Source organism: Eurytemora carolleeae, unplaced genomic scaffold (assembly GCF_000591075.1).
Source record: "Eurytemora carolleeae unplaced genomic scaffold, Eaff_2.0 scaffold960, whole genome shotgun sequence".
Lineage (NCBI taxonomy): Eukaryota > Metazoa > Arthropoda > Copepoda > Calanoida > Temoridae > Eurytemora > Eurytemora carolleeae.
The window spans coordinates 24,642-43,152 of record NW_019396855.1 but is presented as its reverse complement, the minus strand read 5'-3'; the positions used below and the strand labels follow the sequence as shown (position 1 = coordinate 43,152).

The window sequence follows — 18,511 nt, the reverse complement described above, 5'->3', positions numbered from 1 at the left end:
TCGGCCCAGAACTTGTCTTAACCTAACCTAAACCTAAATTTAAAAAAATAAATATTAATAGTTTCCTGAATGCAGAGACGGACTGTTTAAACTTTTATGAGAATATGCAATTACAGTATATTTGGTCATGAAGTCAAAAAGTAACAAATTAAATAATAAAAGAAGAACTAAAACTTTTTTTTATGCTTATCTTTCCATTTCTTTTTCTCCAAAGCATAAACATGATCCCAGGTCCCCTCCCCCAACAACGGGGAGTGAATTTCTTGAAAAAATATATCCCTGGTACAAATTACATGTTATGTACAAAATTCATTTGATTTTAAACCAACTTATATTGATGGATGTAATTTAATTTGTTTTTAATTGTTTGTATTTTCAGGGTTTAAAGAGGATTTTAGACCCTCTTGTTCTTATATCTCCAATTGAAAAAACTAATTCTAAAAATGAATCAAGACGAGAAAGCTAACTTGAAGGTAGATTTGTATATTCTATTCAATTTAATAATTGCAATTTTACAATTTTCATGTTAAACGCATTTGTTAATGTTATATTCAATTTCATTAACCTTCTCCTTATATTCTGAACCTCATGGTGGGGCTAGGCCTCACATATCCAATTAAAGAATACATGTCCTAGCTCGAACCCTTTTCTTAAATTTCCGAGGAATTTAATTTATAAATTGATTTAGTTTTCTCCCTCCTACAATTGGAATGTAAATATAATTTCTGCAGGATTTGGATGGTTGGGTAGAACAATTGATGGAGTGTAAGCAACTATCAGAAAACCAGGTTATTTTCGTTCAGCATTAGTACTAGATCTTTCATACAAATATGTGAGATAAAATGTCATGAAAACCATGTTATTTTAGTTTAGTATTAGTATTAGATCTTTTATACAAATATGCGAGATTAAATGTCATGAAAACCAAGTTATTTTACAGCATTAGTACTAGACTTTTTATACAAATACCGTGAGATTAAATGTCATGAAAACCAGGTTATTTTAGTTCAGCATTAGTACTAGATCTTTCATACAAATATGTGAGATAAAATGTCATGAAAAATTGTTGAATAGGTAAGGAAGGAAAATGGCAGTTCAGTTAATGACACTCGACATCATGAATAATATGATTCCATTTCCACTGAACTACTATCAAGGGTTGTATATTTTCTTGTATGTATATTTCCACGGAGCAGAAAAAGCAAACAAGCTTTTTGACATATTGTACTGACATAGCAGTACTTTTGTGCTCGAATCGTATACATCCATTAATTGTTAATCATACAGAGTCTAAAACTAAAGAACGAAAAGTTTTGACTTACATTTTAAGTTCATGGTTAAATGCCACTTTTGACTTAATTTAAACCTGAACTTTAACCGGGAGGTTAAATATTTAACCCTTTGGTTAAATATTTAACTCGCCGAAATCGACGAGTTAAAATTTAAACACAGGGTTAAAAATCTTGAAATCCCGCAATCCCTTAGTCTATCATCATTCAGCGGCATTCAACTAATTATGATATATTTAAAAGTAAAAACCTTGATTCAATAAATTTCACGTTTTAGATTAATTAATTTTTGCACGTTAACCCAAAATACGGTTGTAACTGAAAATATGCTTTGTGTTCGTCACGTAAATAACTTAAAATTTAAAAAACAGCTGATTACCGAATACCGATACTTACGTTATAATTCTTTAAATCCTTTTCTCTGATTGGTTCAGATTTTTCCCGGGAAATTCAAATTTAAAATTGAGAAAGTTTAATTTTTAAGTAGCTATTCATTATTTTAAAGAACTTTTAACCTCAAACTTAAAATTCGCGCATTCTTTAGTTTTAGACTCAGTTTGATTAAAATTCAAGAAATTACAAAAAGCCATAATAAAAACAAAAACTGAAAACTGAAACAAGAGTTTCGGAAAATTCGGTTTAAGAATTTAAAATATTTCAGGTTAAGAATTTAAAATATTTCAGGTTAAGACCCTGTGCGAAAAAGCAAAAGAGATTTTGAGCAAGGAGAGCAATGTTCAGGAGGTAATATTACAGTGGGAAAATCACAGATCACAACCTTAAAAAAGTTTAAAGAAGAGGAGGGTTAGTTTGACCAATTTAGCTTCATTTTGGACTCCTGTCTTCATTTTTTGAGGAATCTGAATGAAATTTTGCATATGGGCATCATTTGTGTTTGTTTGAAGTAGAATAAAAATATTGTAAAAAAATAGTTTTTCCTCATTTTCCATGTGTTTTATAAGCTTTATCACCATAAAGTCTGATTCAAATACCAGCTAGGTGTTTAACACACCTACTTGCTAATTACTAATATCAGAACGAAGAATAAGGTTCATCAGATCACTTTTCCCCCTGTTATTCCCCTATTTTATCATAATACCCCACTTTGTTCAGATTTTCAGATTTTCTGGATTTATGAATTAATTTTTCATCGAAAATTAAAAAATCTTTTGCACAGAGGCCTTAATTGGATAGTATTTTCCATGTTTTTAAAGCTTTTTTATGAAAAAGTCTGATTCAAAGACGAGCTAGGGGTTTTCAGCAGCTACCTGTAAGTCAAGAATCTCATTACTAACATCAGAACGAACTTTAAGGTTTTTCATATCACTTTCCCCCCATTTCCCCCAAATTTTATCATATTTTTGCACTTATTTTTCACATTTTTCGGATTCACATTAACAAAGATGGAAAATATTATTAAAATAGGGGAAACGTGACCTGAAAAACCTTATACTCCGTTCTAATGTTAATGAGATTCTTGACTTAAAGTTAGATGTTTAAAACCCTTAGCTTGTCTTTGAATCAGACTTTTTGGTGAACAAGATTTAAACAACATGAAAAAAAGGGGAAGAAAATATTTTTTCCCCAACTTGGTTTTCTTTGGATTTTTTTTAATATCCAATGAAATTCTGTGTGCAAAAGATTTTTTTATTTTTTAGTGAAAAATGAATTATTGAATCCAGAACATGTGAAAAATATTAACAAATTGGGGAAATATGATAAAATATGGGGAAAATGGGGGGAAAGTGATCTGAAAACCCTTAAACTTCGTTCTGATGTTAGTAATGAGATTCTTGACTTACAGGTAGGTGTTTAAAACCCTTAGCTTGTCTGTGAATCAAACTTTTTCGTAAAAAAGCTTTAAAAAACATGGAAACATTGAATTCCCCCCCCCCTTTTTATTTTGTTTTACGAAAATACTATCAAACTGAGGCCTGTTTGCAAAGAATCTAGAAAATCTGAAAATATTAACCAAGTGGGAAAATATGATAAAATAGGGGGGAAATTGATCTGATAAACCTTAATCTTCGTCCTGATATTAGTAATGAAATTCTGGACTAGCATGTAGTGAAAAAGCTTAAAAAAAAACATGGAAAAATGAGGAAAAAAAGGAGGAATATTTAAAACAAATTTTTTCTTAAAACAAAGTTAAATGATGCCTATATGAAAAATTTCATTCAGATTCCTCAAAAAATGAAGACAGGAATCCCAAATGTAACTAAATTGGTCAAACTAACCCTCTATATGTCTTTATTAGGAAAAATTTCTTTAAAAAGTATGTGAAAAAAGGTTTAATTTTGAATAACAATTTATTAGGTTAAGTGCCCTGTGACCGTGTGCGGAGATGTGCATGGTCAGTTTCATGATCTTATGGAGCTCTTTAGAATCGGTAAATTAAATTAATACTATTCGTGAAATTCAAATTGTAACTCATCTTGCTTTTGTTAACGTTGTTTGATAATCCCCGTAATTTTCATTGTCCTCCCATTCCCCGGCCCAATCAAGTATAACCGCTATGGTTTTCAAATATTTTTGATGGATTTGCAGTGGTATATAAAAAGCCCCCCCCCCCCCTCGAACCTGTTCATCGATTGAAAATCTGAGTATGGGTAAGAGCTGGAGATGCCGGGATAGGAAACAGAAGACCAGGACCAACAGGACAAGAATTTATGTCCTGTCCCCCGCTGTGCACAAATTCAAGAGTCAAGTTTTGGGAGACATGGGATTCCACATTGGTGATCTTTAACGATCATTATACAATAATAACTGGCTGAATTGCCCGGGGTAACCTGCAAAGTAAGAAAAGGATTAACAAATTGATTTTGAAGAAGAAAACATGGTTTGGCCAACATATAGCTAACATATAGCTAACATATAGCTAACATATAGCTAACATATAGCTAACATATAGCTCTCCCTCTACAATTTGCTGATTCGGTTTTTCTATTTCTAGGTGGTAAGTCCCCGGACACGAACTATTTGTTTATGGGGGATTATGTGGACCGAGGATATTACAGCGTAGAGACAGTTACTCTCCTGGTCACACTTAAGGTCAGATTTACAGAAATGTATTAAAAATAAAAATTTTGAAATGGATTTTGCAATTTTTAAGATCTCTTCTTTACGAATATTTTTATGAAGTAAACCAGAAACAAGGGTAAAAATATCACATTGAGAGCTTCAAAGTCTTTTTGCACCAGCAAAAAATTACTCTGTGGCAAAAAAGCAACATTCGTCAATGATAAAATTTAAAAAATAACTACACACAAATGCTAAATTCTTAACGAGTTTGAAAATTATAAAAAAAAATATTAAAAAAATATTTATCAAAGAAAAGTTTAAAACTGTATATGTGCAAGATGTTTTCGAACTTATTTACCAAAAAAGTGCCTCATAGTTTCAACTTTTTTTAAAGAGTATGATTCCGTTGATTTTACCCGTCAAATAAACATAGATTTATAACCCGTTTTTTGACTAATTGGTTCGTGGATATTTAATATCCAGAATGTTTGTAGAATAAAGAAATGCTAAATTTAGAAATGAAAATTGTAATGTTTTACGATTTCTTTATGACGATTAGTCCTAAACTAGAAAATGTTATCGAACTTTTTTATTAATCCCGAGAAAAATTGTAAAAAAAATTCTACTTTTTTTAACAAATTGTATGATTCCGTTGATTTTACCAGCCAAAAAGCATTGATTGATCGACTGATTTATTGACTGATTGCATGATTGATCTAGGTACGGTTCCGTGAGCGTATTACAATCCTGCGTGGAAACCATGAGTCCAGACAGATTACTCAGGTATTGTTAAATTAAGTAATGTCATAGTTGAGCCAGTGCTGAAAACTTTAGAATGGTGGATATCAAGATTAATGCTCAAACTCCTGGTATTACTAAACCCGAGATTACTTTAATACGCATACGATATCCAAGAAAGAAATTCAACCAATCAGTGCATCATGTTAAGCTGTACTCTTTAACTTTATAAGAACCGTTTTTTTTTCTGGTGTTAATTGTGTCATATCAATTGAACTAAACATCGATTAAATAAATGCAAGTTTTGGATTAATGTTTGTTAAGACTCGTTTAAAATGTGATAAAATATATTTTTTAATAGGTTCATATATTAACATGATTAAATTTATATTTGCTCAAATGCTCTGAAAGCCGGATTGTGAACAGTTGACTTTAATTCAATCGGATATATTAGTCCAATCGATATTGCATAGTATCTGTAATTGCTATCAAACGTAACTTTTATACAGTAGGGATATCCAAAAAAAGAGGATTAAGAATAAAATCAAAAGTTTGTACAATGAATACTCAGATTAAGCGATCAGGATTAAGGATATCTCATTCTAAAGTTTTCAGCTCAGATTACTCACTATGCACAGGTATTGTTTAATTAATTAATATGTTAGTTGAGACAGATTACTCAGGTATTGTTAAATTAAGTAATGTGTTAGTTGTGACAGATTACTCAGGTATTGTTTAATTAAGTAATATGTTAGTTGTGACAGATTACTCAGGTATTGTTAAATTAAGTAATGTCATAGTTGAGACAGATTACTCAGGTATTGTTTTATTAAGTAATGTGTTAGTTTAGTCAGATTACTCAGTATTGTGTAATCAAGTAATATGTTAGTTGAGACAGATTACTCAGATATTGGGGATTAGTTAACTTCACACTGGCTGTCTTATAATCAGTAATTATGATTAGTAATCAGATCTTTCGAATCCTCAACATTTTAGTGTCCTGGATGCAGATCCAATGTACAATTATCAAAAAGATTAAAATATACTTCTGCGCTCAAGTTACACAGTTTGAGTATTAACTAATTATATATAATCAATACCATCTTAATCATTATATTAATGATTAATATCAGAGCATTTTAAAACTCTGACTAATTAGTTACATAAAATTAGGTAAATACGTAATCATTCTATTTACTAGTAAGAGAGGTATAACCTCGACTGTATTTTACGGATTTATAATTATTAAATAGCAGGTTTCAAAAGAAGTAAATCTGCTGAATTTGGTTTAGCTACCTGTATTTTATTATGAATTACAAGTCTCTAACCAGTTAGATTTTTCCATTCACTCCGATATTTTTGATACATATTGAAATATCTACATCCTTTATCGTTCTGTAAATACATCCAATATTGTCCCTTTGTATATACTAGCTGAAGGGCCCGCCGTTGCCCGTAGAAAAAAATTTTTTTAAAAATTTTAAAATGAAAATTTCGATTTTTTAAACCCTCTGGCCACTCATGAGTGTCCACAAAAAATGTCAGCCCAATCGCCACTGCCGTTTTGCCGGCTATACGCAACATATATATAAACGAGTGTCTTGTTTTATTATATAGATTATTTTTAAGGTTTATGGGTTCTATGATGAATGCCTGCGTAAGTACGGAAATGCCAATGTTTGGAAATACTTCACTGATCTATTTGACTACCTTCCTCTTACCGCTTTAGTTGACAGTAAGTAAAATATCTTATTCAATTTCACAAGTCTAATGTTTTCTCATTGCAAATTTTTGTTCAATTCCATTTTCCATGGCATTGCCTTACATGATTTTTTCCAAGAAATAAATTTTCTTGGAAAAAGATTCTTGACAAAAAGGAAGAAATATTTAAAAATTGAAGAAAAAAAAGATCAGGGCGGGGTGGTAAATCTTTTTGTGAAATATATTTTAGGGATATTAATTTCCATTATTTTTTCCTCCAGTAATATTACGACGAATCGGATATTTATCGATCAATAATTTTTTCCCAACCATTTCTCATAAATATATAAACGCATATGTTGAGATTATATTTGGTTCCATATTTCAGGTCAAATATTCTGTCTACATGGAGGCCTCAGTCCTAGTATCGATACTCTGGATCATATCAGAGCTCTGGACCGTCTTCAAGAGGTTAGTTACAGAGGCCTGAGATTTAATATTTAAATTCGTTCAGTCTGCATCGAGAAAACTTTTCTTTGACAATTTAAAAAAATGATTCTTGTGTTTTTGTTTAATATCTGCTTTGTAGTTCTATTTTCTCATCCTTGGATTTTCTATGCTGAAGAGAAAACGTTAAAAACATTTTTTTAGACTCCTTTGAACGATTATTTGGCCGTTGGTGTCTGAAATCTGTGAAATTCTGACAGCGAGAGACACCAAGCGGCCAAATAAGCGTCCTTAACAAGTACATCATATAAAAACTACATTAAAATGTCCTAAAAATATGCTGATCCAGTGATCCACGCATCCGGATTAACAAAAAACTGTCAACAAAAAAAATTTCAATTACTAAGAGAGATAATTGAAAAATTCCACGATTCATCAATATTTAGAATTTTTAAAAAAAAAATTTGAAATTCTTTTGTTAAAAAATCAGTAAACCGGTAAAAATGTCTTTTTGGCCTGGATCCGGATCCATTTTTCTTAGGGCGGATTCAGGATCCGTATCCGCTTAAAAATGAAATTGATCCTAAGCAATGGATTTAACACTGTAATTAAACTCAATCGACCGGAAGCTATTTAACAGAGCTCATGAATTTAAGTGATAATTGGAAAACAGTTGTTTATATTTTATCCTTTTCTTTATCATTGTTTTTCAGGTTCCTCATGAGGGTCCTATGTGCGATCTTCTATGGTCAGATCCTGATGATAGGTAAAATTGTCTAGCTTTTGTATGGTAAATCCATGGCAAATCCCTACAGAAAGCACCACGCGTATCTTTTGCAGTTCAACAAGTGAAGCTTAATCCTATTACTAAGGGAAGTATTTGACCAATTATTAAAAGTTAACAAATATGCTTTCGGTTAATGAGAGATTGCGGGAATAGGATTCAGCTCGGAAAAGCTTTTTTTCTCCTTTAATTAACATTTACTATCTTTAAATCTATCTATAAATTTGGCTTGTCTGTCTGTTTGGGTGTTTGATTGTTTGTTTTTTTGTTTGTTTGTATCCAATAAACGTCAAAACGGTTGAACCGATCGGGCCCAACTTTTTTGTGGGACATCACGTGACCACAGAAAAGGTTTATGAATGATAAAAATTTTTAAAAATGTGATTTGAAGGTTTTTAATTTTGTAAAAAATTTAAATTCTTGAAAATCCGAGATTTTTTTTAAAAATCCGCAAATTTTTTTTCTTCTTTGTTTAAAATGTAAACAAAAAGAACATGTTCACAATTTAAATAGAAGATGGGCGCGAAGCGCACTAAAAGCCTAGTTGTATTAAAAACATGTGGAATATGCAAGATTCAATGTTTTAAAATGATGATATTTCGAATAATGGAATCAATATTTTAGAGGTGGCTGGGGAATTTCTCCCAGAGGAGCTGGATATACCTTCGGCCAGGTTTGTCATAATTTGCACTTTGGGTTGGAAGAAATTATTCGATACGTTAGATTCACAACGGTACTCTTAAAACATTTTTTTGATCAAGAATAACAAAGCTATTCTTTTTTTTACAGGGTGTCCAAGAAAACATTGCAGTATATATATATTTATTTATACATAATCAATTTATTATTTTATAATAAAAACAGATTTATATCCTCATACACGATGTTTCATGGACTTGCTCCAATCTTCAGTTAGGCCTGTTCTGATAGAAATCTTTTTTAAAAAGTCTTTAACATTTTTTTTTGTTTATTTAGATAGTTTATTGCTGAACACTTTTCATGTTTGACATTAATCAGCAGTATATAAATATAAATTTAAACTTTACTTCAGAATCGCACTAAACATGATGTTTCATATATAAATATTTTTTATATTTTATCATTAATTAGGATATATCTGAGACATTTAACCACTCTAACGGGTTAACACTTGTATCACGAGCTCATCAGCTTGTCATGGAAGGTTACAATTGGTCACATGATAGGTAATTATTATTATACATTTCTGCCAATTTTTTATGTAATTTGACTGTAATAAGGGTAAATATTTTGAAAAACTACACCAACCCACTTCCATTTCATCCCATCCCTCCGATGAATGATTTTCAATGATTTGGGGAAGAAAAATTAATAATTGATACTATTTTGGAAGTCTTCGATCAACTTTATAAAGGGAACCTGTAGGAACTCACGTCAAACTAGTAAATTTCATATATATGTTTTCAATCATAACTCCCTTTATTGTACAGCTATCGAGAGGAACAAAATTGTTTTAAATTCTGATGTTACTGGACAAAATTGCTTGTCGCATACTTGCATGTTAGAGGAGCTACGATTTCACAAAGGCGTACCAGTAATATTTTTCTGTCTAGTTTGCAGTGAATTTGTATAAAAATTCGAATAAAAAAGTATTATTAAGTCAAAACAAAAAAGAGGATGATAAATAATTCAATTTCCATATTTCTTGTTTCAAAACATTCCCATATCAAGACTTAGTTATTTAAATGGTAATAAGTTTCTAGCTGGTATCAAATGTATTTTTCATTTTATTAGTCTTTATATCTTTTTATGGATATTTGCAGTTTTTTTGGTTATTTATATTAAATTCAACTCAACTTGAGATATTGTACAAAAAAGGAATTGCTTTAAAATACTTTTATAACATTTGATCTCCATAAACAATACACTGGGTCCACTTCACACTGGGTCCACTTTACACTGGGTCCACTGTACACTGGGTCCACTGTACACTGGGTCCCCTTTACACTGGGTCCCCTTTACACTTTGTCCCCTTTCCACTGATTCCAATATACTCTGGGTCCACTATACGCTGGGTCCACTTTACACCATGGGTCCATTATTCACAATGGGTACATTACACACCATGGGTCCACTATACACTGGGTTAAATTTACACCATAGGTCCACTTTACACCTTGGGTCCATTATACACAATGGTTACATTACACACCATGGGTCCACTATACACTGGGTTAAATTTACACCATAGGTCCACTTTACACCATGGGTCCATTATACACAATGGGTACATTACACACCATGGGTCCACTATACACTGGGTCCAATTTACACCATAGGTCCACTTTACACCATGGGTCCATTTATAAACAATGGGTACTTTACACACCATGGGTCCATTATACACTGGGTTCAGTAGACTGGTACTGGTACAACAAAATGAATACAAGTTTAGCAGTTTCAATTTGTATTCCCTTGAAGTCGCTAATAGAGCAGTTTACTTTTTCAGTAATCCTTTGTAACATTTCAAAAATACTCATTTAAAGCTACTTATACTGATTCCAGTTAAATGTCAAAAGACAATTGAAGATAGATTTAATTTTATTACGATATCTCTTAATAGGTTAATAATTTGAGGATTAAAAACTTGATTTTCAGGAATGTTGTCACCATATTCTCTGCTCCCAACTACTGTTATCGCTGTGGAAACCAAGTATGTATTAAATGTTTATGATGTTCAATCTTTATATTATGTTTAACACTCTTTGCTCGATAAATTAAATATCCTATGCAAGGGTTTTCCACAAAATCATTTATTTGCCCCAATATTTAAAATTTAGAGCCAAGCTCCAACTTCATAACACACAGTCATTGTGGCATATATTTAAATAAATAAATAAATAAATAACTATTTATTGTGATAAGATCAAATAGTGATTATCATTCACAATTAATAATATTACAAATAAATTATTGGTTCAGCATATATTTTTACAATAAAGACGACTTATGGTTTCAATATTTTGGTTTATATCAAAAAAATTTTATACAGCATGGATGCACTTAAACATGAAAACAAGAAGGAAGGTCAAATGTACAGAAAACAAGAATAGCAGTAAAATCAAAACCAAGAAAATTAAAATATGTTTTGATACGCAAAATGAAGTAAACTACTCCTAAATCCAAACAAAAAATTTACTCTCATAAAAATAAACAAAAAAGTGAAAAGGAGAAAAAGAAAAATTGATCAGAAATAAATGCAATAATTAATTTAACTAAATATAATATTAAGAAACAAAACAGAAGGAACTATACAAGGAACCAATCAAGAAGATTTTAAAAACAAAACAGAACAAAGATCAACTCTTGAAGAACAAATGTAATGGTTCTGGGTTTTTTAAATTCTTTAGTTTTATTTTAGTTTGTTTACAATTATTGATTTTAATTTTTAAATTTTCAGTTTTAATGCTATAAATTTTTATATTTCAGTTTGAACATTTAAATTCAAAATTAAATATTTTAATTCTTTTAAAAGCTTACTCCAAGTATAAATTTATTTCATGAACATTAAATTTTAGTTTCAGGATAAAACAAAACCAAACTAGGTCACCATTTACCAGATTAAGTTCTGCGCCGAAGCATTTTTCGAAATGTCTTCTTTATAAACAACATTTTTGTTTGTTAATTGTGTCAGCTTCTAAATAATAAGTTTTTATGATTTAAATATAACTTAAGTTATGGAGTTTTTAGTTGTTTAAATTTAAAAACTGTGGATAGGTTGATGAAACCACTACTCTCTTCTAAAAATTCCTAAATCAAACAGAATATCTAATTCATCCTATGTTTTTTATTGATCTATGTTTATCTAAAGGCTGCTATAATGGAGCTTGATGATGCTCTGAAGTACAGTTTTCTACAGTTTGATCCTGCGCCACGCAGAGGTGAACCTCATGTCACACGCAGGTAAATTTTTCAATATCAATTGATACATATTTTCCTTTGTGTTGGTCGTCGAAACGACTGAGCTGTTCTCTGATATAATCATTAATGAACCTATTAATAAGCAGGCGTATGTATTTTTCAGAATTACCCNCGTCAAAAGGCAACTTTGATCGATCTTTTTGATATATTTATCCAAAAATTCATTGATTTTCCCCTAAACATCATTTATTTACAAATTCTGCGTAGGCAGGTATAAATTTTGGGTGAAAAAAAAAATTTTCAAAAGGGGGGGAAATGATTTTTCGAGGATATACACACCCCTGTAATTATTGTTTGTAAAGTACTTTTAACCAGGACCATGAGCCAAGGAAAAAGTTGTTTTGTACCAATAATTTCATTCTTCATTTTGAAACCAAATCAATTTGAACTCGAGTCCCTTCAAAATCTATTTCGAAAGTTAATCTATTTTCATTCGTCTAATGATTTATGTTTCAGAACTCCTGATTATTTCCTGTAGGCTCTCGGATCATCAATCTACTTCAGCCGATATTCTAAATTTCTTTTCATGATAATATTCTAAATTACTCTGTCTTATTAACCATTATTTTAATTAGATAGTTAGACTATAGACATCCCACCAGTAAATCTTTATCTTTATTTTTGGGGTTTTTACTTTTATCTTAACTACTTGACATCTGGTAAATGGTAGATTATTTTACTAAAAGTACACTTTGTTCATAAATAATTGTTAACTGAAATTATAGTTCGAATTTATTACAGATGTTTTAAGATGAAGCAATGTTTTCTACCAACTTTTCTTTACTTTGTCTGATTCAGAATTACTTATCGATTAATGTTCCAATATATTATGGGTTACTCTAGATTTAGCATATTTTATTATTGGTAGGTAAACTGAAACTCTATACTCGGATGTTTTGGTTTATAAGTACTTATTTTGACTAATGTACATTGTATTGTACACACTGTGCAGTGTGCAACGTTTGTGCAATGAACTAATTTTGTGCATAGCTGTTTGAATAAGTTAATGTACCATGTGTTTGTGAATTATACATCTCGTTAACATTCAATGTACAATTATATGAAAGAAGGTAACACTGTGTTTAATAAAAGAAATACATTTTAGAAATCCAAATTAAACCCAATTAAAAAATATCTCAAAAATCATTGGTTTTTGTTAACTAAAAATTCACGATATGGTTTTAGATCTTAAAATACAAAGGGGTATATGTTTAAACTTTGCTATCTCCCCCCAGCGCAAGTTGTAAGGGAGAGGGATAAAGTCGAATACGAGTAAACGGAAAAGATTATAAAATGTATTAAAAATTTGACAGAAAAAGAAAAGAACAATTTTAAGGACAGTCTAAGCCATTAATGTACATTGTACATTGTACATGCAGCTTACCTAACAACCTTGCACCATTATACTCTTGAAATTTGACGATTTGAGGCTTGATTTTTGGTTCCTCAGAAATAAGCCAGTTTTGGCCTTCAAGGAACCCTGAATACAAGAAAAATGACTTAACAAATTCCGCACAATCGTCTCTGAAGTCTCATCCTGGCTCAGTTACATTTGCCATAATTACACTTGCCATAAATACTTTTGCCATAAGTTACACTTGCCATAATTTTCTAACTTTACAAAGGCATAATCTAATTTTTTTTTTTTCTATAAATGCGCTAAATTTTCTCACGAAAATTTCCAACTTTTACTTTCTAACAATGTTGCCGGGAGAGATATGAACACTAATACTGGAAGATAGAGCTTGGTGAAGAATCAATGACAATACAATACTTTTCCAATAGAGCAGTAACTTAACCTTATATACTGCTCATGAGATGTTCCTCATTTAGATTTGTTAATTGTAGTTGTTCAATAACACATGTATGGATGTTAAATATAACTATAATTAATTGTAAATATGGCAAGTGTAACTTATGGCAAGTGTTACTTATGGCAAACGTATTATGGCATAAGTATTATGACAAATGTAACTTAGCCCTCATCCTTTGTGGGTAACCCTGTATAAGAAATTCATAAATCTTGCTTCACAATAAATTGCTTTGTTTTTTGATTAAAAACTATTGATCGTTTTTGTTTTCAAAAATTAAAGCTGTTTTAACTATTCGATATTTAAAATTCCAAAACGAAGAATTGAGCCTAAATTTATTGGAATAGGAAGGCGACCAACAAAGAATGACTGATGAGAATTTAAAGACAAGTTTACAGAATTTATACTGTCTCTTTTATTTTCTAATACTCATGATTCCCTGTAACCATTTAAAATTCTCTCTCAACTAAATCATTTAATATGCCATTGGAAGACTACATTCAAGACAGAAAACTTAAACTTCGGACTTTCATACTTGAGCCTTTACAGTCTCATCCTTTGTGGATAAACCTGTAACATAATTTTCTAATGTGGACTAATTTGATTCAAATTTAAATTGACTTGTATCATGTTCATTGAAATATTTAAAATATTATTTTTTTTGTGTGGGGGGGGGGTGTTAGAGACGTCGCAACTAAATGCATCGACATTAAACTTAAAATGCACTGTATAGTCATACACTCCCCGCTAAGAAATGCATTTTTATTGCAAAATATCTTTATGCTTGCAACGTCTTAGACTAGGTTCAGTGTGGTAAGAATGCTGTTTGAAGCAGGACTGACTTTGCTTACACTTTTTATCCTTCTCTACATCTATGTCACAAAAAACTTCAACCATTGGAAGAATGTCGGTATACCGTTTATCAAAGGAACCTTTCCTGCAGGCAGTCACATAGAGCTCATTACTCAATCTCGGCACATGCATGACGTATTTAGAGAAAATTATCACAAGTTTAGAAATCAGGACTTCTACGGAATTTATCTTTTTGGAAAACCAGTTCTTGTTGTTCAGAATGTGGAAATGATTCGCCATGTCTTGGTCAAGGATTTTAATAATTTTGTCAACAGGAATGACTCGAATTTGAATAGTTTATTTGATGGAGGAGAATTTGATCAATTCTGGGCCAAACAATTGATTCACTTAAGCGGAGATGAATGGAAGGATGTACGATCAACATTTTCTCCGATTTTTACATCTGGCAAGTTAAAAGGAATGCTTATGTTCATGAAAGAGGTTGGAGCTGTCCTCAAATTAGAGTTAGGAAAATATGCAGATTCTGGTGAGGATTTTGAAATCAAGGTAAATAAAGTCCGAACTATAGAATTTTCTAACAAAATCTGATAATTAAAATCTATTAAAGAATGCTTTGTCTGATGAGAATTATGGAATGACTTTAAAACAATTCTTCATTTCACATCTAAAATACAGGGTGTCCCAATAAGCATGAGAATTCAGTGACGAATTCGATATCGTCTTTTTAAATAATTCTTTGATAAATAATATTATGGCTTTTGAAAATAGGTATTACAATGCTAATTCATAACAAAGACGACATCGAATTCGTCACTGAATTCCCATGTTTTTTTTGGAACACCCTGTATTATATATTATACATATACTTGGTGGCTTTTGTAAACACATGTACAAACATCAATTAACAAACGTACAACCTGTTAAGGAAAGAAAGTAAAAACAGATTTATAGTAATGGGGTTTATCACGTAGAGATGGGCATTATTTTTAGGCTTTGCAATTTAATATTCAAGGTATTTTTTTTGGCTTTAAGAAGCTTTTAGAGATGTTTGTTATAATTCAAGATATTCTATATTATAAAGCTCTTCGCTCATATTTGTATATATGTTAGCTATAGTTGTGAGTAAACCCATCGGTGCTAAGGTGGTAACAAAGACTAACAATTTTTTTTTTCAAAATTAGATTTTTTTTAATTCCACGTTTAAACAATACAAAAATGATGCTTGTAAACACGAAGTTTTTAAAAAACAAAACCATGAATCTGTAATTTGTGTACAAGGAAATAGAAACAATTTTATTTCGTTGTCAATGTTTATGATAACGTGGTACAGAGTGCCCCAATTAATTTGAAAATAGAGTTACGACTTTGTAATCTCTTTTGATCTCCGCGGCATTCATGTGTAAATCTGTTTATATTAAAAGCATACTATAAACAATAAACACTATAATTTTCTTAGTTAAATGATCTCCAAAATGTGCTATGCATGTTTTGTAGCTCGCTTATCTTGTACCAGTTTCATGCCTGAGACGTTGTTGAATCACAATTTTATAATAAAAACCTGATTTAATTTAAAAAATCAATGTTTACGGGAAACCCCTTGGTCATTTAAAACAAATTTATTTTCATGTAAGATATTGTTATCTCGAAGGTCTCGCCTTGAACGCTTGAACCTTCTTGATAAAGAGAAAATTTCTATTCAAAAACTTTATAACACTGCGAACCAAAATAACGGTGTTATAAATAGTCATTAGACTGAAAGTAAGATGCTGCCACTCATACTTTTTTCTGGAAATAAGAATAGAATTAAAGTGTTGTCCAATGGCTAAACAAGTAAACATGATTTTTAAAACTTGACCTGATTCTCATCAACCATGAAGAGAATCAACATTTAAAACTTGACCTGATTCTCATCAACCATGGAGAGAATCAACATTTAAAACTTGACCTGATTCTCATCAACCATGAAGAGAATCAACATTTAAAACTTGACCTGATTCTCATCAACCATGAAGAGAATCAACATTTAAAACTTGACCTGATTCTCATCAACCATGAAGAGAATCAACATTTAAAAATCTTCTAAAAAAATTAAACTTCAAACTTATTAAAGATTAGTTTTACATGAAAACTTTGAAGAAAATTAAATAAAAAATTTACTTTTATACTGTTTTATTTTCTGCTTAGGACGTGTTTGGGAAGTTTACATTGGATTCTCTCGCATCCTGCGCTTTTGGAATCAATCCAAAAAGTTTCGAAAATTCGTCAACTGCTTTTGTTCGCAATGCAGCTCGAATATTTACCTCTACAAGCCTTGACAACTTGAAAGCATTTTCAAGATTTCTTCCGTTTAGTGCTAAACTTCAAAAACGTTTAAACCTCAATGCTTTAAAGCCAAAGGAAACTAAATTTTTCTGCGACGTAATTAGATCAACTGTTAAGCATAGACGAGAAACAGGGGAGAGACGCAACGACTTAATTGATCTAATGATTGATTGTATGAAGGACGCATCAGAATTGGAATCCAACAATGAAAATGTAGAAGATCAATATGAAAATGACATGAAGTTTGAGCACAAGAAGAGGAAAATTGAGATTGATGACGATGTAGTTGTGTCAACGGCCTTAAACCTGCTTATCGCAGGTTATGATACGACAGCATTAACTTTATCCTTTATGGGATATTTTCTATCTAAGCATCCTGATATTCAAACTAAACTTCAGACCGAGATAGATCAAGTTCTTGAACAGGGAGGAGTAAATCTAGACTATCAAGATATTCAAGATCTCCCTTACTTAGAGATGTGTCTATTGGAATCTCTGAGACATTTGACTCCCATTGGAGCTATCTTGAGAACATGTACAACGGATTATAAATTTCCGAACAGTAACATTGCGGTTAAAGCAAATGATTTGATAATCATCCCTGCCGCAGGAATTCATAAAGACGAAAGATACTTTCCGAGACCGAACCAATTCAACCCAGAAAACTTTTCTAAAGAGTCGAAACAATTAAGAAGTCCTTATGCTTTTCTGGGATTTGGTCAAGGTCCTAGGGCTTGCATTGGAATGAGATTTGCTCTTCTAGAAGTAAAGGTCGCAATGATTGAAGTTTTGGCTAACTATTCGTTTGTTTGCAGTGGCAAAAATCTAGAACCCTTGGAAATAGATCCCCAAAGTATCATGGGATATGTAAAAGGAGGACTACATGCAAGAATTGAAAGAAGACGCAAACATTAAGAGCTGCTTGAATATTCAGATAAAAATATCTGTGAAATACCTGATCATTGATCAGAGAAACAACAGATGTAAATCCTTTCAATTTCAATTTATAAGCACTTATTAGATGTTTGGTTTTAATTTACTGATTCTTATTTATGACTCTATTATAAAGGATTAGCGTATAAGAGATAGAATTTGGCTTTTCTTCAATTCGTTCTTTCGTCGTTCGTTCGTTCAATAAAATCGTTTGTTCAGTAAAAAAACGTTAGTTTTTTTGTCTAAAGTTCGTTCAAAACAATCGTTAGCTCAGGAAAAAAAAACTATTTAGAAATCGTTAATTTTTGTGTGCATTGGCCATAGCTCATTTTTGTGTACATGTTAAATTAAAAGTTAATAAGAGGATTAGCTATTGATTATAAACAATTGATGCTTCTGTCACATCAATCCATGTCTTATTCTTATTGTTTTAAAATAACAGTGTGTTCTCACTTTTAAACAGTTGCTTTCTTTAAAAATTTGTGGACAGTTTTGTATTTATGATTTATGAATAAATTTTAAGAAAATAAATTGTTAAAAAAGTGTTATTTTTTATCGAATAAACAGCGAACATTTTTATACAGAGAGTGTCCCGACTCTCTCATTGCATATTTTATTAATTACCGGGGATCGCAATTGATAAACCACGTTGTTAATTAAAAATGCGCTTACCAAATAAAAAAATTTGAATC

At 31.0% G+C, this 18,511-nt stretch overlaps 2 protein-coding genes across 2 annotated transcripts; both read left to right on the top strand.

Moving 5' to 3' along the window:
* The first annotated feature begins 358 nt into the window (after window positions 1-358).
* Window positions 359-13,054, top strand: LOC111709432 (serine/threonine-protein phosphatase 2A catalytic subunit beta isoform). The gene is made up of 14 exons (XM_023483093.1): window positions 359-473; window positions 732-788; window positions 1,974-2,033; window positions 3,606-3,678; window positions 4,243-4,340; window positions 5,031-5,093; window positions 6,678-6,783; window positions 7,138-7,220; window positions 7,910-7,962; window positions 8,605-8,653; window positions 9,091-9,185; window positions 10,618-10,672; window positions 11,831-11,922; window positions 12,397-13,054. The coding sequence occupies exons 1-14, from the start codon at window positions 444-446 to the stop codon at window positions 12,416-12,418; spliced, it is 936 nt and encodes a 311-aa protein (XP_023338861.1). The 5' UTR covers window positions 359-443; the 3' UTR covers window positions 12,419-13,054.
* Window positions 13,055-14,521: 1,467 nt separating this feature from the next.
* Window positions 14,522-17,906, top strand: LOC111709431 (cytochrome P450 6j1). The gene is made up of 2 exons (XM_023483092.1): window positions 14,522-15,110; window positions 16,749-17,906. The coding sequence occupies exons 1-2, from the start codon at window positions 14,571-14,573 to the stop codon at window positions 17,799-17,801; spliced, it is 1,593 nt and encodes a 530-aa protein (XP_023338860.1). The 5' UTR covers window positions 14,522-14,570; the 3' UTR covers window positions 17,802-17,906.
* Window positions 17,907-18,511: the final 605 nt, after the last annotated feature.

Coding starts and splice junctions, on each gene's coding strand:
- LOC111709432 (XM_023483093.1), top strand. CDS start 444: ATGAATCAAGACGAGAAAGCTAACTTGAAG. Junction 789..1,973: donor AGCAACTATCAGAAAACCAG/GTTATTTTCGTT, acceptor AAAATATTTCAG/GTTAAGACCCTGTGCGAAAA. Junction 6,784..7,137: donor TCTTACCGCTTTAGTTGACA/GTAAGTAAAATA, acceptor TCCATATTTCAG/GTCAAATATTCTGTCTACAT.
- LOC111709431 (XM_023483092.1), top strand. CDS start 14,571: ATGCTGTTTGAAGCAGGACTGACTTTGCTTACACTTTTTATCCTTCTC. Junction 15,111..16,748: donor GTGAGGATTTTGAAATCAAG/GTAAATAAAGTC, acceptor TTTTCTGCTTAG/GACGTGTTTGGGAAGTTTAC.